The sequence below is a fragment of the Pogoniulus pusillus genome, chromosome 22 (genome assembly GCF_015220805.1).
Source record: "Pogoniulus pusillus isolate bPogPus1 chromosome 22, bPogPus1.pri, whole genome shotgun sequence".
Lineage (NCBI taxonomy): Eukaryota > Metazoa > Chordata > Aves > Piciformes > Lybiidae > Pogoniulus > Pogoniulus pusillus.
In genome coordinates this window covers 13156142-13167410 of record NC_087285.1, presented here as the reverse complement: position 1 = coordinate 13167410, position 11269 = coordinate 13156142, and the positions used below count along the sequence as shown (strand labels likewise).

Genomic DNA, 11269 nt, shown 5'->3' with positions numbered 1-11269 from the left:
CTGCTGCGGGCAGGATTCGCCGTGCCCGGCGTGGTACCATTTGCCCCTGAAAGTGCTGCACCTCTCCCCACCTGGAAGGGAGGCCCAAAGTACAGGCAGTGAGAGGCAAGGACAGAGGGGGATGGATGGGAGGGGAAGCATCTTGCAGCTTTTTAAGCTCTCGAGATGCTTTCAAGTGCCAGGAAGACTGTGTGAGCTGTGATTTTGCTGCGTGACTTCTGCTGCTAGCCATCTCTGCATGGGGAGCTCCTGTGTGCAGAGCAACTGCTTGCAGCAACCAGGCACTCCCACATTGCCTGGTCTGGGGGGGCTAAGCCCCCCATCTGACGTCAGCAGCAAGGGACCAGGACCCAGCCCTTGACAATTCCCGGGACAGGGACTCAGGGATGCCCCCCCCCCCCCCCCCCCCCCCTTACCTCGGCCAGAGGTACAATTGTAATGGAAGCAGCTGGAGAAGGAAGCAATGTGTCTGCTCACCCTGAGCTCCCTGGCCACAGTGAGAAGGGCCCACCAGAAAAATTCTTCATCCTCTTCCCTGTCCTCTTCCCTATGGTGGGGGGCTCTGAAGCTGCCTCACTGCTGGTGATTAGGCTGTCAGGAGGAGATTAATAAATAATTAGCCAGCAAACTTCCACCAGGGAGCTTTGATTCTTCTCCTCCAGTAGTGCCGCCCGTTCAGAAAGAGAAAACTAGGAAACAGCAACTATCTCTGGGCGAGAGGGCTTGGAGGGGATGGCATTTTTCCTGCCAAGCTGGCAGATCCCCGAGTTCCTCCTCATCTGACTTCACATATTGAAGGGAGGGAGGAGGAGGAATAGGTAAAATCAATGAGAACCTATTTGGCGGGGTAAAAGAGCGCAGGTTTATTTATAGTGCTGGCTAGAGCTCAAGTGTCTCCTGCCCGGGGACATGGTGCTGAGGTGCTGGGGAACAGCAAAGCAGTGCCTGTGCGGGGCCAGAGGATGCACCAGTGCCTGCTGCCCCAGCACCCCAGCCTCCAGCCCTACCAAGCTGCTGTGGAGGCAGGGAATTAATGTGGCCAAGTCAGGAATATATAGAAAAATAGAGTTATTTTATTTTCCCAAAACCCACCCCCAAAACTATATGCAGAAATCAATTTTGTTTTAATCAGCAGATTCAGTTAGATTGAGAAGATCTTACAAGGATACCATAGGTAAATTTGACTATTCTGGAAGTCAAGAGTTGGAAAAGGCTAAGCTACTAAGCACAGTATTCCCCACTATTAATCAGGCTGAACCAAAAGTTTACCCACAGGTGAGTAAGGCTGGCTGAAAGGGCACTCCAGGTGCTTGTCTGCTTGCTCTCTTTCACACACCTGCGAGGCTCATTAAGGCCTATCAAGCCTGCAAAAAGGGGCTGCTTGTGGTGGGAAGCCATCCAAAGCAGGGACGGTCCTGTCCCTCAGGAGCTTGTCCTTCGGGGCGCATGGGGACTCTTTCTGCAGGAACTATCCAGGTGGGGGAGAACTCTAAGGCAGGAACCCCAAGGTGGGCAGTACCCCAATATTTATGATCTTCCTAGACAAAGGGTCGAGTTGGCACTTCCGAGGCGCAAAGAGCACAACCAATCACCAGCCCAATTCCAGCATGGGCATGGGGCACCCCTCATGCCAGAAGGGCCCTTTTCTCCCCCGCTTCACGCCTGCAAGGTGGGGGGGAGGGGAGTGGGGGGTGGGAAACAGGTTTTTCACACCTTTTCTTCTCCCATTCAAACCACAGAGGGAGAGGGATTTTGTGGTAAACTGGACTCCAGGACACAAGCTCACAACCCTGTCCCCACTGCTCCCCAAAATGCTATGGGTGGCTCTGCTCACCAGGCTGTCAAGAACAGCAGGAGACATCTATGGAAGGGTTTCTGCACTAATAACCAGTGCCCGTAGCCAAAGGGAGCTGAAACCTGACAATGAGCCCCTTCCCACCACTGGTGACCAGCCTGGGGATGTAGTATCTGGGGAAGGTAATGGCCAGTGGCTGTGGGAGATGCATGGAGGAGAGCTGTTAAGAATAGCAGGAGCTGTGTGGAGGGCATGCTGCAGGACGGGGGACCTGGGGACAGATGAGAGCAGTCTGGTTGGCAGTTGCCCTGGGCTGGGAGCCACCAGGTGGGGAGATGCCCATGGACATCTCTGCCAGCAGTGGCTGTTTGAAGAACAGCAAGTCCTTGCTTGGCAGCACTGGGGTTCCAAACTGGCTCCCTTTGCTGCTTTCCCCCTTGGCTGGTTCTGCTGGTGCAGGAGCATTGGAATCTGTTTAGGTGATCATGGCACATCTCCAGGAGGCAGTTAAGAAGAAAAAAAGAGAAAACATTGATGGCAGTGCTCAGACACCGAGCAGCCCCCAGGGAAAGGCAGGAGGAGTCATCCTCTCAGGGTCAGGGTCTGAGGAGGATGACATCAGTCTGGGTCTTGGCCAGCCTCCCCCCTGCCCCTTGCTCCTCCCGGGGAGCAGAGCAGAGGAAGGTCTGTAAACAGGATGATGGGGATGAAGACACCCCAATTCCTGGTGCTGTCTTTCCAGCCAGGGAAGAGAGGCCAAGCAGTGCCACCAGAACCAGAATCAGCCCAACAGGCAGGGATGAGGCAGGCAAGCCAGCAAGAGGACTGTGGGGTGACATGAATAGGCTATGACAGACACTGTCAGAGCAGCGTGAGAGCTGCCAGTAGTACAGTGCAGTGGGGAAGCTGAGCTCAGCCAGAGCAAAAGAGTAAGCACAAGAGACACGTGCCGTATGGTGAGGAATCTTTTGGTCCCTGCGTGTCGCATGCTGGCTGGTGCCAGTGTGCCAGGCTGCTTCTGGGGCAGCATGTGGTGACACTGCCAGCGAAATAGCAAGAGGAAGGCTTGGGTCTCCATGGCAGGATGTCAGGCAGTGCAGAAAATGCTGTGAAGGGTCTCTGACAGGGGGTTTCCTCCTCCAGATAAAGTGAAGTACAGGGTGCCCCAAGCTGCTGCCAGGCTTTTGCCCCTGGGCAGAAGGGGCCGACTGGCCCTGCTGTGCTGGAACAGCCTGGGGAGGAGGACAGGCTGCCTCAGCTGCTGCGAGTGTGCTGCTTCCCGTGGACAAATGAGTCACTTAAAATGCCATAAGGAGTCAATGGGTATCCTGGTCTTCTCGATCAGCCCACACAGCTGGTGGGCAGCATGAGCCATCATGTAAGAGCCTTCTCTACCCTCTGATGAGCTGCCTGGCCTCTGCTGCTCGGTCCAGGAAATTCCCATCTATTCCAATAGCCCCATTCTTACTCCTTTGCCTCCACATTTCTCTTTTTGTAGGTTTCCTCTGCCATAAGTGTGTGGCTTAAGCTCCTCAGCACATGCAAGGCTGTGGTTTTGGAGAGAAGCAGGCTGTAGAACCAGGCAGGCTGGAGCCCTGTAGAACATTACACTGTGTGCGTGCATCCCCCCGACCCTTGATGCTGGCCATATGCTGCCAGAGCGGCCCAAGGGCCTGTCACTGCTCCAGGGAAAGAGGGTTGCAGCAAGCTGAGGTTGTGGCTGTGGAATGGGGAGTAACCCTCTGCCAGGTGGTCTCCAGAGAGGGGGCTGGGGCTCTCTCCCATGGCACATGGTGCCCATGTGTGCCTGCAAAAGGGGCTTTACTGGAACACTGGAGCATCAATCTCTGATGATGCTCAGGGTTGCTGGAGCAGAATAAACATAGCCACAGTCCCAGTTCCTGGATGAGCTAGGGCTCAGAGCTAAGAACTCAGCCAGCATCCACTTGTCATCTGAACCCACTCTTTTTGTTTCACAGGTCCCTTCCAGGCCAAAAGGCCACATCCTCAGCCCTGTGGCATAGAGGATGTTAGACTGAGAGCAAGGGGCATTTTCCCACCCAGTGTTGTGCAGAACGAGGGGCCATGCTGCCCGGTGGTACATTTCCAGAGGTTCACTCTTTGGTGACCATTAACCATCATAGAGCACTCACATCACAAATGGAGCAGGAGGCAGGAGCTCCCACACGAATGCAGCTGGTCAGGAGCCACTGGACACAGACAGTGTGGCAGAAAAGGGATACTAGGTCCCTGCACTCGGTGACTTGAGGTGAAGGACGCTGAGCTGGGTGCCATGCAGGGCTGAGGGGAAAGAAAAACAGAGCTCCTGCAAAGGAGCCAAGCAGAGAAAGTCAGTGAAACTCAGAGTCAGGGCACTGCCAACCACTGCTGCCCCGCGGGGAGCAGGGCCTCCAGTTAGCAGCCCACATGAGTTAAGACTGCTTTAGGAGAGGACTTTGGCAGAGCCTCAGAGGCACTTCCCCTTTGGCTGCCCCCAGTTTACCTAACCGCCAGGTCAGAGAGACACAGCCAGCAGAGAGCCCTCCTCCCCTGAGACCCCAGGGGCCGTGGCTGCCAGGGTGGCCTCCACACAGACTCCCCCTGGGGCTGTATGTGATACAAGGTGGGGGCCCGGCGAGGACGCACCAGCGGCGATGGATGTTGTCACCGGGAGCAGCCCCATTTGCTGCTGCCTCTCACCGCCGGCCCTGCGCGCTCTGTAGAACATTTTCCCATCCACAAACAGGGACAGCTGCAACGTGAAACCGAAGGCGGGAGCCGCGCAGCGCGGGGTGTCGCCGGTCCAGCCACCGCTCATTGGCTCCTGCCGCTGGCCCGCAGTTGGCCTTTGGTAGGCTAAGGGTACCTTCGCACTCTGTCCCCTCCTGACCGCTGGCCTAATGACTTGACTTGCTCTCTGCTGTTTTGAAAGGGCATTTGTCGACTTTGTCTGTTATATTTTACCTTGGTAATGTTATCTCCAGCCCCTCCGGGCTTAGCACCGAGTTGCTGTGGCTGGCTGCGGCGCCGGCACAGCGCCATGGAGTCAGGGCCGGCAGGCAAGGGGTGGGCATGTGGGGGGCTTATTTCTGCCCAGCTGTGGCTGACTGCTCTTTGAGTGTGTAAATAAGAGAAGCAGCAGAGGCTGGAGCTCTGGCAGCTGTGGTGCTCACGGGTGCTGGTGTAGGAGGAAAGCCGTGAGCGCTCAGCGGAGCTGCACGGTCACTGCGCAGAGAGAAGGGTGCCTGTGCGTGGGGCATGCATCGTCCCCTTCACACTACTGCACCCAGGCACCGTGGATCGGGTGCCCTCTACCCACCACGGGTATTTCTGAGCATGCCACATGACTGACTCCTAAGGAGGTGGAGACAATGCCAGCTGTAACATCTTGTCCTCCTTTGCCTATCTCCTGGTGCTTTCGAAGCCGTTTTTATGAGTGTTATTCAACCAATCCTCCAGCAGCTCCAGGGCACAGGGAAGTGGTGCAATCTCGGTTCTATAGGTGAAAAAAAAACAACAAAAGGCAGAAACAAAATCACTTGGACTGTACAAAAGTCTGGAATAGTCAGGGGCAGAAGTTGGAGCATGTTAAAAATGACCTGCATCCATGTGAGCAATTACTTTGTCCTCTGGGATTCCACTGAAACCCAGAAGTAGCAGCAAGTCCACCCCTCTGATATGTCCTCGTTTTGTTCTGTCTGCTGCCCTCTGGCCCCCATCTTGGCACAAGTGCAGTCTGACCCATACATTCCATCCAGTTTTGCCCATGTGGCTGTAGTAAGCCCTAACTTGCCTCTGTGCAGAGAAAAAATGAGGCAGCACAAGCTGAGCTCTGACTTTCTCATGCTCCTGTGGGGTGCCCAGCCAAGCCACACAGTGCAGGTGGCTGCTGCCAGGGTGGGCACCCAACAGGCTGCCAATGGCTGGGGCTGGAATTAGCTCATCTTCTTGAGTTGGAAAGCAAGGAGGGAGGAACTGTGCTTGCACACACAGCAGAAAGGAAAAAGTATTTCTGAAACACATGGCTATGCATAACTTGACTTTAGAACAACTGTTCACAAGTTATTCCCATGAATAGTTGCTTCCTATTAGAGTACAAATGGTGTAACGGAAATCACGAGATTCTTGAGTGAGAACTTTGCTTTTTGTGCAACAAATTCCTCCCAATAGACTATTTCTATGGTGAAGCCTTCCAGACCTGTTTTTTCCTCTGATGTCCCTCCTGTTGCCAGCTCACCTTCTCTCTCTGTAGCACACTTCTTCCTCTTGTGTCTTCTGCAAAGCAGGGAATGGAGGGGGTATGTACTCCAGATCACTGGTCAGCAGTGTCAACTGGGAATTCAAGTCTTGTTCTGCAAGGAATGGCACATGCCCCAGAGCAAGGCAATTTCCTCCCCCAGGCCCTTCCAATGGCTCCATGCTGTGCCTGCTGTGAGCTACAACTGTGCATCCTGGGCCCAGACCTCCCAATCATGGGAAGAGAAGCTTCATTGCTGGTGGAGCAGTTTAAAGAGGACCTTGAGTAACTGCTTCAGTACTTCATAATAGTAAGTAGTAATAAATGGCACAGCAATGAGGAAGATTCTGCAGCAGTTTATCTTTTACTTTGTCCCACCCCAGCAGCCACGCTGCCTCTGCCCCTGCTCTCATCAGCTGTATGATATAACACATGCTGCCCACTGATGTCTTTTGTTGCAAGGTTTGACATCATCAGGGAAAATCTAGTGCTGCTACATTGCATGGTGTTCAGAGTGTGTCCTGAACCAAAGAGACATGGGAGGGTAATAAAGAGTGACTAGAAACAGCTCTCTTTGAAACAAAAGAAAGGGAGAATAGAGACAAGCAGCAAGGTTTTTCTATCAGAGGAAGAGGCACCTTCTGCTCACCTGTCATCCTGAAACAGAGCTCTCCGCCTAGATCACTCCACATCACTTTGCTTTGTCAGCCATTTACACTGGTCCTGCAGGCCTGTCTGAACCACCTGAGGGTATTTGAGGATCTGGAGCCATTAGGCTGCAGGTGTTGCAAATCATACAGGTTGTTTTTTATCAGCTAATTCAGGTTGCAGTGCCAAGCCCTGCTCTTTCCCATGTAATTGCTAAAGGTGAGTAAATAGGGCATTCATGAGATTTTTTTGGTCCCATCATTAATTATTTCTGAAAAAGCTTTTAGCATACACCTCACGCTCCAGACAGGAAAATTATGTGCGTGACATCAAGATGCTCACAGCAACGATGGGATGAACACTGAGATGAAAACAAGGGAAATCTGAAGATCTTTTACTTCTTGTTACTCTTTGCTCTCTGCCTCCTCTACAGACCCCCAGAGCCTGGAAGTGGCCCTCTGCACAATGTGCTGCTCTCAGGGTTTGTATATTTTGGTTTGGGGTGATCTAGAGACTGTTGAGTAGTGTCTGGTGATGCTGAGTATCACTGCATTTAAGGGCATGCACTTTTATGGTGTGCGTGGCACTGCTTAAAGCAGGTGCTTTAGGTGGGAGCACATCCTGCAGGAAGGTGCTTGTGCTCTACATCGTGGCTGTGAGCATCATGGGGCACTCTGCCGCCATGAGTGTCTCTCCTTGCCATGCCTAGATGTGAACTCCAGCCCAACACCCTGCTCTAAAGGTTTATGCATCTCAACACAGTGTTATCTAGGGACCATTGAGCAGTGCACAGTAGTGCTGGGTGACCACACTTTTAAGGGATGGCATTTCTGAGGTGTGCACAACAGTGGTTAAAGTGGATGCCCTGGGTGGGCACGTGCCCTGTAGGAAGCTGATGTGGCCCACGCGTGGGTGCAAGCCCCACAGGACACTCGGCAACTGTTGGTGAACCTTCGCCAAGCCTGGATGTGACCTTCAGCCTGACGTGTTGCTCTCAGGGCTTACATTTCTCATCTCAGGGCGAGCAGAGGACTGTTGAGCAGCACCTGATGGTGCTGGCAGCAACCCAGCTGCCCCCACTTTGGAAAGTGTGCCCAGCGGTGCTTGAAGTGGGTGCCCGGGGCGGCTGCGTGTCCCGCGGGAAGGCTCTTGTGCCCCACACGTGGCTGCAAGCCCTATTGGCACCCTGCCACCGCGGGTGTCCCTCCATGCCCTGCTGGTTCCCACCCCCCGGCTCCTGCAGCCGGCGGGCGGGGGCTGCGGGCGGCTCCGCCCCGACGGCCGCCGGGCTCCCTGCCGCCGCCGCCGCGCCTGCTGCATGCTCGGTGCTGCTTCAGCCCCAGCCGGAGGTGGAAGATGGCGGAGCCGGGGCCGGATTGCAGCTCTCTACTCGACGAGGATCTTTCCTCCTTCTTTTTCAGTTACCTCGCTGACAGCCAGGTAGGGAGGGGGCGGCGGAGCGGCTCTGCTGTACAGCTCCGCAGCGCAATGTGACTGCAGGGGAGGGAAGCCGGCAGAACCCCCCCTTCCCGGGGCACCTGGGGGGAGAGCCGGGACCCGCAGTATTCCGGGGTGGGGGTTAGTGGTGCGGGAACTGGCTTTACGCCCCAGGTGCCCGGAGGCTCTGCGGAGGTCCAGTTTGCTTCACGGGTGCGCAGAGGGGGAAATTCGGGGAGGGGGGACGCGCAGATCCCTGCCGCCTTCGTGGTTCTCTACTCTCCGCGGCTTCGGAGCGGCCCCGGCGCTTGCAGCCCTGCAGCCCCGCCGGCGCTTTCAGCACCACTCGCACGTGGACGCCCCCCCCCCCCCCCCTCCCCCTGCCCTTCTGCAGGGAATTTGGGGGGGGAAGTATGGAGAAGTTGATGGGTTGATGCATTTTGGCACACACACCCGCTTTGCAACAGCATTCCCGCTGCACGGGAGGGGAGGGGGACGCCGCGGTGCAGGGCGCCGGGGGGGGGGATTGGGGGGGCTCCGCAGGGGGCTGCGCGGTGGGGGCTGATAAGAGCCGAGCGGTGGGATGAGTCATGCCGAGCGTCAGTTACACGCATACGGACTGGGATCTTAGGGGATGGAGGTTTGGGGAGGGGGAGAGGTTAGCAGGGAGAGGGGCATCGGTGTTGCGAGTCAGCGGCTCCAAAATCTGCATGGGCTCTTTTTTGGACCGAGACGGGTACTGAAATCAGATTAAGGCTCCTTGGCAGCTCCCGCACGATCACGAGAGTGAGCCGTGCTGGCTATAGGGCTTGCATGCTTTTCCATTTTGGGGGGTGAAAGAGACGCTATACAATAAGCCGGGCAGTAGCGAGAGCTGTGACTGATCTGGAGCACAACCGTGGATTTCGCAGTGGGATTGATGAGGCTGGTGCAAGTGGGAAGAGTTTTTTGTAGTTACACATCATCCATCTAGCCCTTCACTTTCATAACCACAGATTACAAAATAGTTTTGATTGTGAAGCTAGCACATTCATCCCAACCCTTGCACTCTCACCAGTTTACCTCTAAGATTGCAAACAGCAGGGGCATGTGTGTTGGGAACGGGATGGGGACTAATCCTGCTGTTTGGGTTCAAAACAAATCAGATCTCAAGACTTGGTAAATCAGATTTGCCCCTGGTGCATGTGCCAGAGAGAACCAGGCAGATCTTGCCACCGGCTAGATTGATGTAGTCCCGCTGCCTCTTCTTGAATGCAGCAGCTCCAGGGCACTCCAGTTTGGCATGGGACCCGGGCAGCTTGCTGGGGGCAGAGCAGGGGGGAGGTGGCAGCTTCAGTTGTTAACGAAGAGCCGCTGACAGGTTGATTATGGGAGAAGGGTCAGGGAGGGTGAGAAGTGGGCCGAGAAGATTTTATAAGCGGTTTGCATTTTCTGATTTGGATGGATTTATTATTGCCGAGAGAACCGTTGGCTGGAGAAGAGGCTGGTTGTGTGGGATCACATCTCTAGGAAATATAGCAGGAAGGCTGCAGCTCTCCAGAGCTCCATTTCTTGCAGGGCAGGTGAAAGTTCCTGGCTCCGCTTCCCTGAAAAAAACCTGCCAGTTCTCCACGTGCTTAATGTGAAATGATAAGCTCATGTGACTGCTGCTTGCATCTGAAGGCTTGTTTCTATTTTGCTTTTTGGTCAACATTTGATGTGCCAATTTAGGAATCTTATTACGGAAAGGACTGGTAAGGGGGAAAAAAATCCTGCAAATCATCATCTTTCTTTGGTGCAAACCCACCATGTTATTATGAGCATCCCCTGCAAAAATTTGGACTATGAAATGCCCTGTGATGAAATAAGACTGGTTTTATGGCATCTCCTAAGGTGCAGTTTGCTCTGCCAGGTCCCCCAGGCACAGCAAACTATTGGTTTGATTTGATGGTTAGTGATCTTAAAAGGTCTTCTCTAACCTTTTCTATGATTCTGTGTCCTCTGTCTGTGCGCTTTATGGGAGGGACTGGAGTGGATAGGTGCACAGAGTTGGTGCCAGGCTTGATGTATGCCAGGTGTGTAGGGTGAAGAGCAGCGAAGAGATCTTGGCAGCCTGCTGCAGGTTCCTTGGCGGCGGTGTGCAGCCTGCGTTTGCTCTCCCGCCTGGCGCCTGCTTTTGATAATTGCGTTTCCTCTCTGTCCCCATGTGTGCCGAGGGGTTAAAGGCCAGGGTGAAAAGAAAAGGGGGAAAAAAAGGTAGAAAAAAAAACCAAATAAATGCCCCCCAGCTATGATTTGAATGCATTTGCTTAAGAGACGCCTGAAGTCGTAAACCTGTGTTGTGCTTGTACCTTAACCTCTGATGAAACTGCAGGAAAGGCTCTAGCCTTGGCTGCTGTCACATGCCTGCTTTATAAGTCGGAGCGGGAGGCGGTCCCGGGCTGGCTGCTGACGTCTCTCCCCCTTACTACTGTACGAGCCTCTGCTTACAACTGGGTTACTGAGTTCTCAATGAAGCCCGAAAGCTGCTTCTGCAAAGTCCCCAGTGCTCCAACGCAAGATCAGATTATCTTGAGAGACTACAATGTCAGAAGGCCACGAGATCACGAATATTAGCCATTTCCTTCGTGGAAATTTTGAGGAACTCCCATTCTCCTCCTCTCTCCCTCATGCTCTTCCCCAGTCCTTGCTTTCACAGTAGGTCTTGAGAAGGATGCAGTTTGATGCATGCAGGTGCCAGGTGATCCCTTCCTCTACATGGGAGAAATCCTTAGGAGGGCTCTCGGGGAGATGCATGATGAAGGGTTGACATAGATATGTGCATCAGTCCCCTAATTATATGGGCTTGTGCTGTGGGTGCCTGCTAACCTCTATTTACATATCGAGGACAGCAATGATTCACGTGGTACCTGCATTGCTACAGAAAGAGAATCAAGGGTTTTCACTTAGTATCTGCCTTTCTTCTGCCAGCTCCTCTTCTCTTTTTAACAACAAAAGAAGTGACTTTGCTTTGCTGCAATTCAAAATATGTAACTTCTGGGCCTACTTAATCCATTTTGTGCAACTCTTTGCTGCTCAGAGGGATGAAGCTGGTTGTAGCTGGTTTGTCTGCTGGCACCAGGCACTGGAAAGTGCCAGCCAGGCAGCTCTGCCGAGAGCACCACAGAGTGACT

The 11269-nt window shown here is 54.0% G+C and overlaps 1 protein-coding gene and 1 long non-coding RNA gene across 3 annotated transcripts in view; one reads left to right on the top strand and one right to left on the bottom strand.

Annotated features, from left to right (window-relative positions):
* Positions 1 to 1053: 1053 nt before the first annotated feature.
* On the bottom strand, positions 1054 to 6753 carry LOC135185230 (uncharacterized). Its single transcript, XR_010306417.1, has 3 exons — positions 6682 to 6753; positions 6033 to 6147; positions 1054 to 5291 (listed from the first exon to the last, which is right to left on the bottom strand). It is a non-coding gene; the product is annotated as an uncharacterized LOC135185230 (long non-coding RNA).
* A 1177-nt stretch (positions 6754 to 7930) lies between these two features.
* The window catches only part of PPARGC1B (PPARG coactivator 1 beta), a 51543-nt gene continuing 48204 nt past the window's right edge, over positions 7931 to 11269 (top strand). For both annotated transcript variants that reach the window (XM_064161798.1, XM_064161797.1), the window contains exon 1: positions 7931 to 8120. In XM_064161798.1, the coding sequence (XP_064017868.1) occupies positions 8037 to 8120 (84 nt within the window). In that variant the 5' untranslated portion in view covers positions 7931 to 8036. The remainder of the gene's footprint in view (positions 8121 to 11269) is intronic.